This window comes from Equus asinus, chromosome 13 (genome assembly GCF_041296235.1).
Source record: "Equus asinus isolate D_3611 breed Donkey chromosome 13, EquAss-T2T_v2, whole genome shotgun sequence".
Taxonomy (NCBI): Eukaryota; Metazoa; Chordata; class Mammalia; order Perissodactyla; family Equidae; genus Equus; species Equus asinus.
The window spans coordinates 48053272-48070712 of record NC_091802.1 but is presented as its reverse complement, the minus strand read 5'-3'; the positions used below and the strand labels follow the sequence as shown (position 1 = coordinate 48070712).

At 46.8% G+C, this 17441-nt stretch overlaps 1 protein-coding gene across 1 annotated transcript in view; it reads left to right on the top strand.

Annotated features, from left to right (window-relative positions):
* The first annotated feature begins 3525 nt into the window (after positions 1-3525).
* Positions 3526-17441, top strand: part of PITPNC1 (phosphatidylinositol transfer protein cytoplasmic 1) — a 232988-nt gene continuing 219072 nt past the window's right edge. Inside the window, exon 1 of the mRNA XM_070482114.1 lies at positions 3526-4236. Coding sequence (XP_070338215.1) covers positions 4189-4236 — 48 coding nt within the window. The 5' untranslated portion in view covers positions 3526-4188. The remainder of the gene's footprint in view (positions 4237-17441) is intronic.

Genomic DNA, 17441 nt, shown 5'->3' with positions numbered 1-17441 from the left:
AGTCCACACGATATAAAGAAATAATTGAATGAATAAATAAATGAGGGATAAGGGGCAAGTCTTGCAGAATTCGGTATTATATATGTAGATACTCACCCCTCAAGGAGGTGGGGCTTAATTCTGCTCCCTTGAATGTGGGCTGCACTTAAAGACTCACTTCCGAAGAAGAGCATATGGAAAAAGGAAAATAGTCACTTTACAATGGGAAAACTTGGCAGACATTACCTTAACCAAGTGATCAATGTTAAGGTCAAGCCCTTTATCAAGGGCTACTTTGGTAATATAAAGAGAATATGGGAATGAGAGGGGGACATCTTTCTATCACTGTGATGTAACAGTTTTGTTTTATTCCTTCTCTCCTCAGCCCTAATTTTGACAAGTTGAAAGTCAGTCTCTCCAAAATCGTCTTCTTGGAGTAACTAAACCTTTAGGTAAGATCACTGAATGTCACAGTAATCCTGTGGTTCTCCACTGCAGGAGTTCCCCCTTCCATTCCCACCCCCATATTTGGCATTTGTGTGTGGGAGGGGGTTTGCTACTGATATTTAGTAGGTAGAGACCAGGGATGCTGCTCAGCATCCTACAATGACACCCACAACCAAGAATTGTCTGGCACCAATGTCAATAGTGCCGAGGCTGAGAACCCTGACCTAATAAATGCATACATCTAATAGACCTTTATTGGGTACCTACAATATCCCTCACACCAGGCTACATTTCCTAGATGACACTGATGGGACATGGTCTGTCTCCTCAGGAAGCTTACCATCATGTTGGGGAGTTGGAGAACAGGTGAAACACTTACAGTACAGTATGTGACATTTTATATATAAATGCCACACTGGCATACAAACAAGAACCAAAATGAATAGTCCAGGTACGTGTTCTGGGTTGTCTAGAAAGAGTTATCTAGAATCACTCTGCGTAGGATCTCCTACACAGAGCCCTATCTGTGGGTCCTTGACGAACCCACAGACCTTAAATATAGTGAGTACGAAAGAGGAAATGAGAAGAACCATCAACACCTTCAAGGCTCTTTGGAAGTAGATATTGCTGACTCCGCTGGTTGAAAAGAAACAAAGATACAATTCTCCTTGCCAGACTCCTGCTGACGAGCAAGAAACACTTTTAACAGTGTCTGACCAGTAGATGGCACCTCCTCCCTTCGTGTGAACGAGTTATGAATGAATAAGCTCTCCCTTTGCCCTCCCCTCCCCCAAGCGCTGTTGTAGTGAAAACCAATCCGTCGCTGAGTCCATTCCAAATCTTTTAAATTCATCGTCTTTCCTTCATTTACTGCCTAATTCAGACCTTCCCCATATGTCGCCTATAGTAGTGTAATAATATAACCTCCTGCCTTTGGGTATCCGGCTGTCCTAAACCTATCCGACACATTGCCATCAGAACCACTTTCCAAAAACACGGATTGTCAATGCCCTGCTGAAGAATGGTGTGGTGGGGGATGGAGCGGGGGAGGGATTCTCTGCGAAGGCCATGGCAGGAGCAGAAGAGTCAAGGTAAAGTAGATTTGTCTCATTAGGCTGGAGTAGGGCAGGGGGAGGGTGGCTGGCTACCGTGGGAAAGGTAGTTCAGAGGCTTGGTCCTCTGCCAAGGCATTTTAACTTGCTCAGGAGGCCATGGAGAATCACTAAGAGGTTTTGAAGGTGGCAGGATTAGAACTGTGCTTGAACAAGATTAATGTGACCAGGCATGCGGATGCACTGAGGGAAAAGGGAGAGTTCGGTGGAGAAGTCAGCTTACAAGAGGGGAAATGGAAGCATATATGTGGTGATTTGCAGTTTGGGAAATTCAGAGAGGTTGTTCCTCAACCATAGTATTCACCAGTAAAATACTTAGTTACAGAATCTGTGTCAGGAAACGTCCAGGAAGCCAGGAATATATCCACGTATTCTAAAGTCCCGTGTGCATGCGCACGCATGGCTAGCCAGTACATTTCCTAGCTGCCTCCGGGAAGAGTATTAGGTGCCAGAAGCGAAGCCACTACACTTGTTTTCAAGGAAGAAGTAGAAAAAAGAAAAACAGCTTGAGCTTCTTTCTGTATCACAGGCTTGCATGTGTTATTATTCAACACTGCAGTGTCAGATTTAGGTTTTCCACCTCGAGGAATTTGGTTTAGCTTTAATTAGTTGCTGTGAATATTTCTGAGCCGGCTCCAGGAAGCATTTATCTAGAAAATAGTTTTCACTAGAATATAAGTTGAATACAGGGTGTCATATTTCTATCAGGCTCTGTATCATGTTCACACAGTTTATAAATTCTCTCCAGCCATCTGGATGATTTTTTGCCACAGCCCACCCTAGTTATATTGGTTAATTATTTATTAATGATAATTTAAAATACTATAATATTGAGGCCATCTGTCTCTCCATCCAGGTTCTATGAGTAGCTGCAGGACTCTAGAGCACGAACGAATATTTTTCAGAGAAAAGATGATGTTTGCAGGTTATTCTGCATAGAGGCAACTGATGCATTTTTCATCCAGGAACTTTTCAGAAAAACAAGCTTAAAAATACCAGACAAATGAAAAACAGACTTCAGCAGTTACATGCAGCTTCCTGAGTAACTGAAGAATGTGCCTCTTGTGGTTAAAATGAGGGATCTGTTTAATATGGATGAAATACCAACACTCCAGGCATTTTCATTGACATTTCACTGTGACTTTTTGAACTTAGGAGTGCTGACACGAAAACCTATTCTTGTTGCTCTGCCAAGCCTTCAGCAGGACTGCAGAGCAGGGCCAGGAGAGGTGAAAGGCGAGGTCCCGTGCACGTTCCCCCTGGGTGTGTGTCTTTCTGTTTGTACTTCATTTTCATTCACATGGTTGCACTTCCCAGTTTTCCAGGATCCCTTCTCTGGAACCAGTTAGGAAACCAGGCAAGGGTTTGTTTTGCTCCCCAAATCCTATCACCTCTCCAGCGCAGGACTTGCTTTCTGGACCAAAGGGAAAACGCTCGTGGTGGGCGTTTGTAAAGACCTTTTCCAAAGGTCAAGGAACACTTCTGTACCTTGGAGCCAGAAGCTTCCCAGAGTGGCTGGACGGAGCACTGGGGCACCTAGGGGACATTTGAGAACAGATTCAAAGGGTAAAGGAGCCCTGGGACGCCCCCTTTACCAGTCCTCCCCAGCTCTGGCAGAGCTCCGCTCCGGGGTAGCCCGCCGTCTGGCAGCAGCCGGGGACAGACATGCTGTTTTGTTTAAATCCTCCACATTCTTTGCCATTTCCCCATTGGCCGGATGGGGCTACCCTCCCCGCCGCGGCCGCTGCTGATGTCAGCCTCGCTCGCGCTCGCTCCTCCCGCACCCACCTCCCGGGCCCGAGGCACACTGCAGCTCCGCGCCGACTCTCCGGCCGCGGCGAGGTGGCTGCAAACTCGCGGGCACGCACGGCGCTCGGGCAGCCAAGGGACTCGGGGGAGGGGACGCGCGCGGAAGGCGCCAGCTTCCTCTCGCCCGCCCCTCGCAGCCGCGAGCCGTCGTTGGAGGTACCCGGGGCCCCAGCCCGGCAGAGCCGAGCGGCGGCGCCTTCCCTTTTCTCTCCCAGCGAGCCCTGGAGCGCCTCGGGGACCGGCCCTAAAAAGAGCAGGAAATCTTGTTTACCGCCCGGGGAGAGGAGCCTACCGAGCCTTTGTCTGGAAAGTCAGCATCTCCGGCTCCGGCAGCAATGTGTTCCTGGTGACATTAGCATTGGGCAGACCGGCCGGAGAAGGGGGCTCGCCAGGTTCATGCCTGGTTTCGGAGGCGGATCGAGCGGGTGACTTTTGTGCATTCGTTTTAATTTTTGGAAATCTCTCTTTTCTCTTCTCTCGCCCGCTGCCGGGCATGTCCTGATCTGGCGGCCGCTCCGACCGCCCCGGGCTGTCGATCAGAGCGGTTTCCAGTGGGGCTCTTTCTTTCCCTCCCTGACTTTGCAACACCGCGTTCCAGGAGGACCGACCTCGGCGAGGAAGGAGGCGGGGGAACCGCGAACACCGGCCCCAAACCTTGACATGCTCTCGGGCGGAGAGGAGGAAGCCAGGAGCTGAGCGCACCGCCGGGGCTGCTTCGCCGGCCGGCTCCGAGTGCAGGGCTCCGGGCGCCCTGCCCTGCGCCTGGGCTGCAGCCTTGTTAGTCTAGGGGGCTCCCCTCAACCCCCGCTTCCCGTCCCGGGGATCCGCGGCCGGCAGGACCATGCTGCTGAAGGAGTACAGGATCTGCATGCCGCTCACCGTGGACGAGGTAAGCGCGGCGCTGGGCCCGGCCTCGCCCGCTCCCGGTCCCCCGCCTCCGGGCGCCTCGTTCCCCGCCGCCGCCTCCGGGCCGGCGGCTCCACTGCGGGCGACAGGGAAACCCTGGTGGAACATTATCTCCCAAACCAGAAGGTTGGAGGGGGAGGAGAGGGGGGGATTGCTGTTTTCACTTGTCACCCCAGCGGGGGGAGAGACGCGTTGGGTGGGGCGGTGGACTTCAGGTGGGCTCTTTGGGGGCACCTAGAATCCAGATTGCTGGGGATCAGAATGCGCCAAAGGGAGCTGGTGCGCCCCCTCCCTCCAATTAAGAAAATGAAGAAAGCAAACCCAAGAGCCCCAAGCGCGCGCGCCCCAGTAGCTGGGGGCCGGGCGGGGGGCATCCTGTCCTGGCGTGGGCGCCGCCTCCCCTCCCGGCCTCTCTGTAAGGTCGGGGTACTGGGAGAAGCCTTTCGCTCTCGGGATCTGGAGGCCCCGAGCTCCGTTGAGGGGCACCGCGGAGCCCTTGGGGGTCCGTCTGGGCCCGGTCCTCTCGCCGTCGCCGCCAGCCTGGGCGCCGCTCCCGCCACACCCGCGCACCGAGGCTCCCGGACTTGGCGTCGACCTTTCGCAAACCGCCTGGCTCGGAAACTTTCTGCGTCTCTTGTTTCTCCAGCCGCGGGGAGCGTGCTCTGCGGGCGAGCGGGGAGCGGCGGGGCCCGCGGCGCGGCCACGGGAGGGCGCTCCAGCACGTGGGTGCGGGGTCGGCCCGGCTACCGCGGCCGCCGGACGGGCGGGCGCGAGGGGCGGGGGCTCGTCCTGGGCGCTTCCTCCGCGCGCTGCTCCGGTTCCATTCTCCGGATTCCCCCGGAGCTGCAAGCGCTATCATTCGGGAAAGGATGACTCAGTGAGGATTATTCAGGCCCCGGCTTCCCTTTATTCCCTCTCTCCTCCCTGCCTTTTTGGTGATTTCACAATTGCTTAGCGCTTGTCCAGGGACAGCGAAGGAGCGTGAAGCCAATCAGGGTAATTTGAAACTCACTAGTGTGGTTTGGTGTGGCAACGCAAATGAAACCAGCGACCAAAACCCTATTTATATTTAAATACAGTGCATTTAATCTATCAGATATGTTATTGAGCCACTACTTTGTGGAAGGGGCTAGGCGTTTTGGGAGAGAAAAAGGTATTTAATCGAGAACGTGGCTGTGTTCCCAAGGGGCTGTCTTCATTTGTCACCTGGAGCAGGTGTTAAGGCAAGACCCAAAGGTAATCCAAGGCAAGATCAAGGTAGCTCCGAGTTTACCAAGCGGATCCCAGGGACATTGGCTGCCAGAGAGAGATCGCACCCCCCACCCTCCCCACCGCCCCCGAGTCCGAGCGTCACTGTCTGTTGGCATTATGAGGAGGGAGCGTTCGAGGAAGGTCTTGAAGGATGGATGCCATGTGGGTGGGCAGAGTTTTGGGGGTGCCTCTGGACCGTGTAAATAAAGTGGAGAAGCAGCACACTGCTATGTGGAGAAGGGGGTGGGGGGCAATGAATGAAACTGGTTATCCGGAGTATTTCTAGAAAAGGTTGAGATCTCCCACCTCATGGGCAGTGAGCTGGAGTGGTGCTTGGAGGTGTGTATGCTTCCACCCCCTTTCCTCCTCATGACTTTATAGGATTTTGGAATCTAGGGGCGATATTGGTACGGCATGAAATATCCCCACAATGCAAGTGACCGTCAAAAAGATAACCAGTTCTGGAATCTTCTCTACTACCCTACAAAATCTCTTTTATTCTGGTTGGTTTACCTTCTCAGGCTTTCTTGAACACTCAGGCACAGCTCTTTTCCCACCTTTGTTGTTGTTTTTTTTTTGGTACTGAAATACCCACCACTTCAGGGTGAAGTAATTACATTTGAGTGGTATAGGTGGAGGCCCTCCTTTTCTTAATTGGCAAATGAAATCAGACTCCACCTGTAATATACTGTATAATTATAACTTAATGAATGTATAATTTGTTTGGACTAGAGCGTGATTCAGTTTCTGCAAGGTTCTATCCTGAAGTAGTTTTCTATTTGGTCAGAGAAGCAGAGGGGCAGCTTAGATTGCTAGAGTTTTCAAACTGGAAGGATTCACATTAACCAAGTCAGATGATGGTTGAGGAAACTAGGCCCAGCTTGCCAGAAGTTAGACCCCTGGAGTTTGAACCGGTGGTAAACCCCACAATCTCCACAATCCTGCTTTACCTTGCTATGTCTTACTGACCCTACCTTTGAAAACTGGGAAGCATCAGTGACTTCAAAGAAGACAGTTACCCTCAACTTAAGTAACTTTTGGAAGCCTAACTTTTGCTTCCACTCTTGGTTTGTTTTGGGCCTGATTCAATCTACATGGAACTTTTTCTGTCTAACCACCACAGTGCATTAGTAGCAGTGTCCATATTTTTGAGAACGAGGCAAACGCCCTTGTTTTGGAGCGTCAGCAAGAGAACCAACACTGTGTGTCTGTTCTGTTCCCTGGCCTTATCCCATCATAAATCCTGGTGGAGGGGAGCGGAAGGGGCATTGGAGTGTTATTACCCACATTTTGCAAATGGGTAAACTGAGATTCAGAAAGGTTAAGTAATGTGCGTTGGGCCACACAACTAGTTAATAACCAAGCCAGAACCAGAGTCATAGTAAAACCCATTATTTGTTTTTCCTTGCTATGCTCTTTGCCCGTTGCTAGTATTTCATCCAGCAAAAGAAAAAAAACATTTCTTGAAAACAGACAAAGTCAGCACTATCAACTAAATGAAAAATCAAAGACCTTTTGAATTGTTATAGAGAGTACTGATTTCTCCCATTTCTCGAGCCTTATTTTAACTCAAAATGTTCCCTATTTCTGGGAAAGAACAGCTTTGGGAGACAAAAGAAAATAAAGCTGAACCATAGTCTAGAACAGTGTTGGTGTTTTGTTTTGTTTAGACATTAACTTCAGAATAAAGAATTATAAGAAGTAACATCCCATGGATTAATTTTAATTAAAAACCTTCATCGGAATAGTCTCCTCATTTATGTTCCATGTCATTGTCTCTAAACTAAAGTCCTTGGGAAGTTTTAAATGGTGAACGTTCCTGGGGGCTGCTGGTTGGCCACAAAGAGAGAGCTGTAATTGTCTTCATTTGAAACATTTGGTGATGCAGATTCTAGAATTGTAGACTTGGAAGGGCTATTAGAGATGATCTGTAGTTGAGCCATTTCATTTTGTGGAGAAGACTAGAGCTGTAGAAGTTTCAGTGAGTTGCTCGTCCCATAGCTAAGGGCAGGCTGTAGGCCAGAATGCAGGTCTGGTGCAAAGCTGCTTTACTACAAGCCAGGGGTTCTCCCACAGTTTCCCCCGAGGGATTCCTTGTTGGAAGGAACTATTATCCCTAAGCCTGACGTGCAAAGCAGGGGTGCTAGGTGCTCTCTAGTTGAAGGTGAGTTGGAGGCTCTGTCCACTTAGGGGACCTGTAGGGGAGTCAGCTGACTAGAAGGGTGGCCAGGGGGCTCTTTGGATCTTCTTTTGTATAATAAGTCCGTTGGTTGTCCTTAGATCATATGTCTATTTGGGGTGGCTTTTGGATGTGTGGCTCAATGGAGATCATGGTGGATTTCAAGGCTTCTCCCCCACAAGCCGCTCTTTGGTGCTGCCATGGGTCCCAGCATCCTGATCCCAAACTCCATCCCCAGGACTCCTTGGAGCCCAGTCTGCTCTCTCCTGCCTGACAAATACTTGTCAGTAAGATAAGCATCTTCAAAAGCTAAGCACATCCTAATGTGATGGAAGGCAGGGATCCTTTCATTTTCCTTGCTTGCTTGGGTGTTTAACAGTTCCTGTTCTGACTGCGTTAACATTAACGTGTGTACTTTTAGGGATTTATTTGTGGTCTTTAGGGATTTGGTGCACAAAGAAAAATAGAAACACTCCCCTCCTCTGCAAGAAAAGAAGAAAGAGAAAGAAAGAAAAGAAAAGGAAAACAACTTTTTAATACAGAATATTATTTTGTTCTTTGCCCTGGCAGGGAGCCAGCGCGCTTTATCCAGGCTCCCCCAGGTCCCCAGAGAATTTTCTTGTGCACATTTCTGAGAACAGATTTGGGATCAGGGTGGCGCTGTCTCTGGAATGACATAAATGGAGATGCCAAGATGCCCAGCAATGCTTCTCATTCTCTGTTTAAAACGATTTTCAAGAAATGCGCCTGCAAATGTATCAGGCCAGAAATTCTTCAAGGAAAGAGATTTTAAGTTTGATACTGGCACTGACACTGTTTGGTTTTTGTGCAAAGTGATACCCTTGAATATAAAGGATGAAGGCTCATAGACCCTCCCCAGGATTCCTCATAAACATCATTTTGAAAATGTTTTTTAAGAATGAGCCCTGCTTCCTTCCTTTTTTTTTTTTTTTTTTGAGGAAGTTTAGCTCTGAGCTAACTGCTGCCAATCCTCCTCTTTTTCCTGAGGAAGACTGGCCCTGAGCTAACATCCATGCCCATCTTCCTCTACTTTATACGTGGGACGCCTGCCACAGCATGGTGTGCCAAGCAGTGCCATGTCCGGACCCTGGATCTGAACTGGCGAACCCCGGAGAATGAGCCCTATTGAAGGTTTCGGTTTTTGTTTTTGTTTTTTTTCTGTCAGCCTAGTAGGGAGGGACCAAGGCCAGGGTCATGAGTTTGATTTCCGGGCGATGCCAGTAGCTTCTCTTACCTGTTCCACAATCAGGGGACAGTGTTCCTCACGCTGCCCGGTTCTCTTGCAAAGCTCCCTTCTTAGTCGCGAGGGGCACCGGGGCAGGGGGCCGGGTTAATGGATAAGTGCAAACCTTTCACCGTTAATGGAACAGACAACAAGGAGCAGATGCTGTCCTCCAGGGCGGTCGGTGAAATTGACTCTGTGTGTGAAGGACGCTGCCTTTTCCCCGTGATTTTCTTGTGAATGCCCGTCATACAAGACAGATTCTGGGCCTTGGAAAAAAGACACTATTGTTAACAAAACCCTAGTTAAAAACCCAAGTTAAAAGTGGGTAGTAATTAACTTTTGCTTTTTATTACAAAGGCATCAAGCAAGTCCCTAAAGCTCTTAAAAATCAACTTAGAAACCCTGTGTCTGATTACGTGAGTATGACTGATGTTCAAAGAAAAGAGAACCACCTTCATTTCAGAAAGGCTCTCATTTCAGCTGAATGGAGAAGACTTTTTTTTTTTAAGATTTTATTTTTCCTTTTTCTCCCAAAGCCTCCTGGTACATAGTTATGTATTTTTAGTTGTGGGTCCTTCTAGTTGTGGCATGTGGGATGCTGCCTCAGCATGGCCTGATGAGCGGTGCCATGTCCATGCCCAGGATTCGAACTGGCAAAACCCTGGGCCGCCGAAGCGGAGCGCGCGAGCTTAACCGTTCGGCCATGGGGCTGGCCCTGAGAAGACTATTTTTTGTAAGCAGTTTTTAAAAAATTAATATATGTTCCACACTCAGCCTCTTTAAGATCTCTTCCTCACCCCAGAGTGTCAGTTAGGAAGTGTGTGTGTGTGTGTGTGTGTAGGGGGCGGGTTCACAGTTGATATTGTTGTTCTTGGATGTAAAAGTGTGTGCACAGTGACAGGCGGCAAACATGTTTTTCAGGGGCAGTGATTACTGGAAAAGGACGTTGAGGTTCATTGCCTCAGCTGCTCGAGCGAGGGCACAGGGGCCCTGGCTGGCCTGCGTGGGCTTTGGCCTGCTTTCTGTTGCCTGGAGGTCTGTATGGTCAAGTAACTATGAAAACTTTTTTGGAAACTAGTTAACACTTCTGCCTCTGTTCAGAGAACAAGACAAATATAGAAATCAGCTGATTTGTAGCAAGAAGTCAGGAAGGTTTGATGTATCTTTTTTTTTTTTTGAGGAAGATTAGCCCTGAGCTAACATCTGCTGCCAATCCTTTTCTTTTTGCTGAGGAAGACTGGCCCTGAGCTAACATCCGTGCCCATCTTCCTCCGCTTTATATGGGAGATGCCTACCACAGCTTGCCAAGCTGTACCATGTCCGTACCCGGGATCCAAAACGGCGAACCCCGGTCTGCTGAAGCAGAATGTGCGCACTTAACCGCTGCGCCAGCCAACCAGCCCCCGAGGTTTGACATATCTTTAACAAATTCAGCCTACTGGGAGAGGAAAAGGAGAATTTCAGATTACAATTGCCAACTGCCCACCCTCCCTGCCTCATGCTGGAAATTAGGAATTTTGTGGTATTCCCAAGTGGAGAATTTTTGGTAGGCTACATGGCAGATGAAGTTAAAGTGTGTTGTAAATATTAAAACTAAAAGACAAATCGTATCTGGAAAATGTAAAGTTGTTTGAAAAAATTATCTTGGAAGCTTTACTTTTGATACTATCCATCCTCCAACTTACAAAAACTTACAAACAATTCATACAAACAAACAGGAGCTTGGGGGTGTGCACACCTCCAGGGGGCGCTGTTTACATGGAACCCAATGGAAATAGTGCTGTGCGATGGCCCTGCACCTGACCAACCACCTCTGTCAGTGCTCTCAGGCTTCCCAGCCCCTGCTGCTGTCACATGTTACAACTTGAACGATTGTAGCAAACTTCTGGGTTTATAAGTGGAAATGACACCTCTTCAGAGAAGTCTTCCTTGACCATTCCATCTAAAATAGTTTTTCTCAGGGGCCAGCCCAGTGGCACAGCAGTTAAGTTCGTGTGCTCCACTTCAGCGGCACGGGGTTCACAGGTTCAGATCATGGGCATGGACCTATGCACCGCTTGTCAAGCCATGCTGTGGCAGACGTCCCACATATAAGGTGGAGGAAGATGGGCATAGATGTTAGCTCAGGGCCAGTCTTCCTCAGCAAAAAGAGGAGGATTGGCACCAGATTTAGCTCCGGGCTGATCTTCCTAAAAAAAATAATAATAAAGAAAGAAAGTAAAATAAAATAGTTTTTCTCCATTATTCTCTGTCTCTGCACTTATTTCCTTCATAGCAATTATAATCTGTACTTATCTTTGTTTATTCATTTGTCATCCGTCTCCATCACTATCTTTTCAATGTATAATCTACATAGGAAAATACTGACAAGATCTTTTAACTTATTTTTCTTCCATACTAATAAGTCTTTGCAATTGGGATGTATTTTCCATTTGCAGCATATCTCACTTGCCATTAGCCGCTTTGCAGTGCTCAAGGGCCACACATGGCTGGGGGCTCTGCTGTACTGGACAGGGCAGCTCTAATGCTTAAACTTCAGGTCTGGCACATAGTAAATACTTGCTGAAGGAATGGGTGGGGAGAAGCTGAGAAAAACAGGAACCTTTTAGGAAAGCTGACCCTAAATGTCTTACTTCACACTGTTTAATTTTTTTTTTACTTAAGTTTTATACCACTTGAAAATTTGCAAACTTGGAGCCGGCCCCGTGGCCGAGTGGTTAAGTTTGCGCGCTCTGCTGCAGGTGGCCCAGTGTTTCATCGGTTTGAATCCTGGGCATGGACATGGCACTGCTTATCCAGCCACGCTGAGGCAGCATCCCACATGCCACAACTAGAAAGACCCACAACTAAGAATATACAGCTATATACCGGGGGGGGGGGCTTTGGGGAGAAAAAATAAAATCTTTAAAAAAAAAATTTGCAAACTAGAGATTCTTTTGTATTAAAAACATCCTGATGGCCTAGCAGTTAAAGTTCCGTGTGCTCCACTTTGGTGGCCTGGGTTCAGTTCCTGGGTGCGAAACCACACTTCTCATCTGTCAGTAGCCATGCTGTGGTGGCCGCTCACATAGAAGAACTAGAAGAACTTACAACTATACACAACTATGTACTGGGGCTTTTGGGGAGAGAAAAAAAAAAAGGAGAAAAATTGGCAACAGATGTTAGCTCAGGGCTAATCTTCCCCTGCAAAAAAAAAAAAAAAATTCCTCAGCAATACCCCTTAGAAGTTTGAGGCCAGTGGTTCCTGGGAGTTAATGTAATCAGTCTATTTCCCTTCTAACTCCTGGAGGAGTGTATTAGATTTCTATTGCTGTGTAACAAATTATCACAAACTTAGTGTTTTAAAACCACATGCTTTATTATCTCACAGACTTGTAGGCCAGCAGTCTGGGGATGGCATGGCTAGATTCTCTGCTCAGGGTCTCACAAGGTTGAAAAGAAGATGTGAGTCCGGCTATGTTTCTTCCTGGAGCTTGGAGTCCTCTTCCAAGCTCACGTGGTTGTTGGCAGAATTTAATTCCTTGTGGCTGTAGGACTAAGGTCCCCCCTCTCTTGCTGGCCATTAGCTGGAGGCCAGCTCCTAGAGGCCGCCTGCCATTTCCTGCCATGTAGCCCTCGTTCTCCACAACATGGGAGTTTGTCCCTTCAAGGCCAATAGGAGAGCATCTGCTGCAACTTTAAATCTTTCTGACTTTTGTCTCTGACCTCTAAACTCTTTCTCGAAAAGACTGGTCTGATTAGGTCAGGTCCACCCACATTCAAGGGGAAGGAATCATATAGGGTGCGCACTCCAGGGAGCGGGAATCTTGGGAGCCATTCTGCCTACCATAGGGAGATTAGCTGGATTGAAAGTTTCCACTGGAGAGAGGAGAAGTAGTTATTTCTTATGTGTAGGAAACAGGGATGGGAAGGTGCAGGTTGGCACTCGGGGCAGCGTGAAAGCATTCCTCTTGCAAATGCTTATTGAACTCATACTATGCGCCAGGCTCTAGGGATGGGGCAGCAAATGAGGCAGACGTGACCTCTGCCCTCGAGTTGACAGTCCAGGGGACACTGGAGAAGTGTCATTGCCATTCTAAAATAGATTATGGCATTGGTTGCACAATTCTGTGGAAATATATTAAAAGCCATTGAATTAGTATGTAAAATACATCTCAATAAAGCTGTTTTTTGAAAAAAGTAGAAGTGCCTGCAGATTTTTTGCAGCAAATAGACGTCTATGTTCAGAGAGAGCACCATTGACAGAAAGTGCTGAATTTGAATTATGGATACACTGAAAAGTTGCGGTCCCTGTCCTCAAGGAGATGGCTCTGGTTGTCCTGAATTTAGACAGTTTTCCAAAGGAGCTTGTTCTCTTCTGCAGCAGTGTGGGAAAAAATCTGCCAGATTTGGACCAGAATGACCGTAATTTAGGTCAGAACATGATACTTAGGGGAAAAAAAGTAATCACAGCTTGACTAGCTGCCAACTGCAAGGCTGCTGGGTGCTGGGGAACTTCAGTGACAGACTTCACAATCCTCAGGAGCCTCCCACCCCTTGAGGGGACCGAGGCTGGTGGCCTCTGGAAGGAACTGCACCTTTCTGGCTACTGAAGCTCCCTTTATGGCTGCAAGTGTGTTTCTCTGCTTTCTATGTGCATTGAATGGGAAATAATGTGTTAGCAGAAGGAATCCTAGAATACACGTTCTGGAGGAGATGCTTCTAGATGGGAGTTGAGTTCTCTGCCTTTCGTCTCTGGCTGGTGTCCTCAAGACTTCCCATTGTGGGCTTTATTATAAAGGAGGCTACTGGCTGTTTACACTACATCTCCGTAGGCTGTGTCAAGGATGGCAAAACCACACCATGTTAGGCTGGGCAAACCTCCCAGCATGGCAGATCGCTAGAAGGGAGCCCCACCCCACGGGACACACTGGCTTGGCCACTGGCTTTACCCTTTTTTTTTTTTAAAGATTTTATTTTTTTCCTTTTTCTCCCCAAAGCCCCCCTGTACATAGTTGTATATTCTTCGTTGTGGGTCCTTCTAGTTGTGGCATGTGGGACGCTGCCTCAGCGTGGTTTGATGAGCAGTGCCATGTCCGCTCCCAGGATTCGAACTAACGAAACACTGGGCCGCCTGCAGCGGAGCGCGCGAACTTAACCACTGGGCCACGGGGCCAGCCCCCTACTGGCTTTACCCTTGATATAGGAAGGAGTCTAGGGTCACCCGCCACCTCCTGGCTGATTGCCTGCGCAACATTATACAAGGCCGTTTGTTGATTTAGAAACACAAAAGCCAGAGCTCACCAAGATTTTGACATCAAGCATTAAAGTGACTCATTCTTTCACTTCCCAGCACTCTGACAAAAGGCACTTGATCTTAAAACTCCTTTTTAGACTTTAGTGGAAGTTGACTCCTACTTCTAAACAAGTAGCTAACGAAAGTTCTTGATCGAATTTATTGAATGACTCTTCACTTCTTTTATCTTTCTTTTTTTTCGGTCCTTTTAAGTTTGGGTGAATCACAATCTTCTAGAATTCCTGTGGTTCCTGAGCAAAGAAAAAAAAGTCATCATCCTTTAATTCCTTTAGAATTATATCTGATAATCTTTAGGGTGTTGTTCCTTTCCCAGACTGAATCACCTGGAGAAGTAAGATTGGTCAAACGAATGTAATTTGATGACAACCTATAATAATGTTGTTTAAGCATCCAGTTTAAGCAGCTAATCTCCAAAGACTGCTCCCCTGCCCCATGTCGTTTACACACACACACACACACACACACCCCCCATTTAGATCTGATTATATTTGCTGCATTAAGGTCACATTCAGTGCTCTGAGCGCTACTTTGTATATTTTTACACCAAAAATGGCTAATCTGTGTATTTATTTAGAGGAAAATTTATCAACTGGGGAATGAGAGGACACCGTTTACTTGGATGCTAATAAAGGTGCTGAAACCTTCAAATGCACTGGGTCTCATTTGCTGGATTATTTCTATTTCTCAAAAGCTCTCCAGTACTTTCTAGTTTTAACCATTGTTGTGGGACTTATTTATTAATTCTTAAAATGGCAAAGTTTCGCTTATCTTTTGACTCTCTGGCAAAAATGTTTCCAATTTGTATAGACAGTTTAGAGAGACAGCGATGGGACCAGTTAGTATTGTACCTGATCTTCCTGAAAAGTGCTGCGGAGGACTGAACAGTGCCTGGAAGGCTGAGGGTTGCGCTGTGGAGCTTGCTTATCTGAGCCGTCTCGGTCTTCGTGTCTTACATGAATTGTGAAAGTTACTTGCCCTGTCTCTCTTGGTCACAGCAGTGAGGAGCTAGGCAGTTAGCCTGTGTCACAAGGTCTTGGCTGAGTATGACCCTGCAGTAACCTTGCTTTTGTGTATATAATAAAATAGGGCTATATGCCCCAGTGATGAATCCCATGAAACATTCTGTTTGGAAAGTAAGTGTTTTAAAATTTGGTTTCTATTTTCTTTTTTTCTTTTTTCTTTTTTCTTTTTTTTGTTGAGTTATTGATAGGTTACAATCTTGTGAAATTTCAATTGTACATTAATGTTTGTCAGTCATGTTGTAGGTGCACCACTTCACCCTTTGTGCCCACCCCCACCCCACCTTGGTTTCTATTTTCTTTTTGATTTTATTTTTCCTTTTTCTCCCCAAAGCCCCTTGGTACATAGTTGTGTATTTTTAGTTGTCTGTCCTTCCAGTTGTGGCATGTGGGATGCTGCTTCAGCATGGCTTGATGAGCGGTGCCGTGTCCGTGCCCAGGATTTGAACCGGGGAAACAACTGGGCCACCAAAGTGGAGCGTGCAAACTCAACCACTCGGCCATGGGCCGGCCCCCAGTTTGTATTTTCAAATGCTTGGATTGATAGCAGTCACATTTCACATGCAAAAGGAGGAAAGGAGAGAAGTTACATTTGTTGACTGCCTTCTTGTTTCAGTGAGTTTCCTGACAGCCCTGTGAGTTAGATACCATCATTCCGTTTCACAGATGTGAATTATAGGTACTTGCATGGCTAGTCAGCGTGAGACCTGAATTCACACCTAGGCTGGTCAGACTCCATGGCACATGCTCTGTGCTTTACCCAGTTCTGCTTGCCTAGAATCCTAAAGCTGGAAGGAGCCTTAGAGGTTATTTAGTTCTATCACACACACACACACAAAGTTCTTAAAAATTTTTCTTCAAGATCACCAAAGGAAATAATTGGGGGAGAGTAGTTCTTCTGTTCCAGTTAAGCCAAGAGAGTAGCACATAAGCTTTATCTCCCACTGAACGAACATTTTTACCCGAGTATTAAACCAGGTGACATTCCTCGGTTTAACTTTGATAAGTGAATCATACCCCCCTTTGGAAATAAGTTTTGTAGTTCATACTCTAAAAAGAGAACCACCCCTACACTTTTGGAAATTATTTCTTTTAATGGCAGAAAAAACCTTTGGCTTTCATAGACATCATCGGCAGAGATTTTTGCTGATGAGCACCTGTGAGTTTCTCAAAATCGGTATCTAAAAATAACGATGGGAACAGACAAGTGACACCATGTTTTTGGCATATTTAGTTGAAAACTTAAAGTTCTTCACTGGAGGTAAGCAAATTGGAGGGTATGAGAAATGATCAAAACGTATTATTCACAGTTGTATATTTACCCTTCCTGCTGTGATGGCTCTCCTTTGCTAAGATTGCCTCTTGAGTCAGTTTATAAACCATGTGCACAAGTCATATTGTTCCTTTATAGTCGCATCTCATGTGGACTAAAATAATTTTTTTAACTTGATGAAATTATTTTTTCAAAAATGGAGCTGTAAAAGATTTGTTTTGAAATTAAAAGTTATCCTCAAAAGACGTTTGCCATGATCAAGGATGTTAAAATCAATGAAAAACCCCAAACAAACCTGCCCTAAGTTCCACTGTGGAGATTCAGAGATGTTTTGCTCTGTGTCAGCTCTGTTGAAATAAACATGTAATCCCCTAAAATGAACTGTTTGAAGGGGACCATACTTGATTGGATGTGTACATTCTGGTCAGTATTTTGTTATAATAATTTTTTAAAATTGTGGTAAAATACGTATTACATAAAATTCACCATCTTAACCATTTTTCTTTTAAAGATTTTATTTTTTTCCATTTTTCTCCCCAAAGCCCCCCGGTACGTAGTTCGTAGTTGTATAATCTTAGTTGTGGGTCCTTCTAGTTGTGGCATGTGGGATGCTGCCTCAGCATGGCCTGATGAGTGGTGCTATGTCCGTGCCCAGGATTCGAACCGTTGAAACCCTGGGCCGCTGCAGCAAAGCGCGTGAACTTAACCACTCTGCCACGGGCCGGCCCCTTAACCATTTTTAAGCACAGAGTTCAGTGGCATTAAGTACATTCATATTGTTGGGCAGCCATCACCACCATCCATCCACAGAACTCTTCGTCTTGCAAAGCTGAAACTGTATCATTAGACGGTGAATCCATTCCACCTCCATGCAACTGCTGGCAACTGCTGGCAACCACCATCCTACTTTCTGTCTCTATGAAT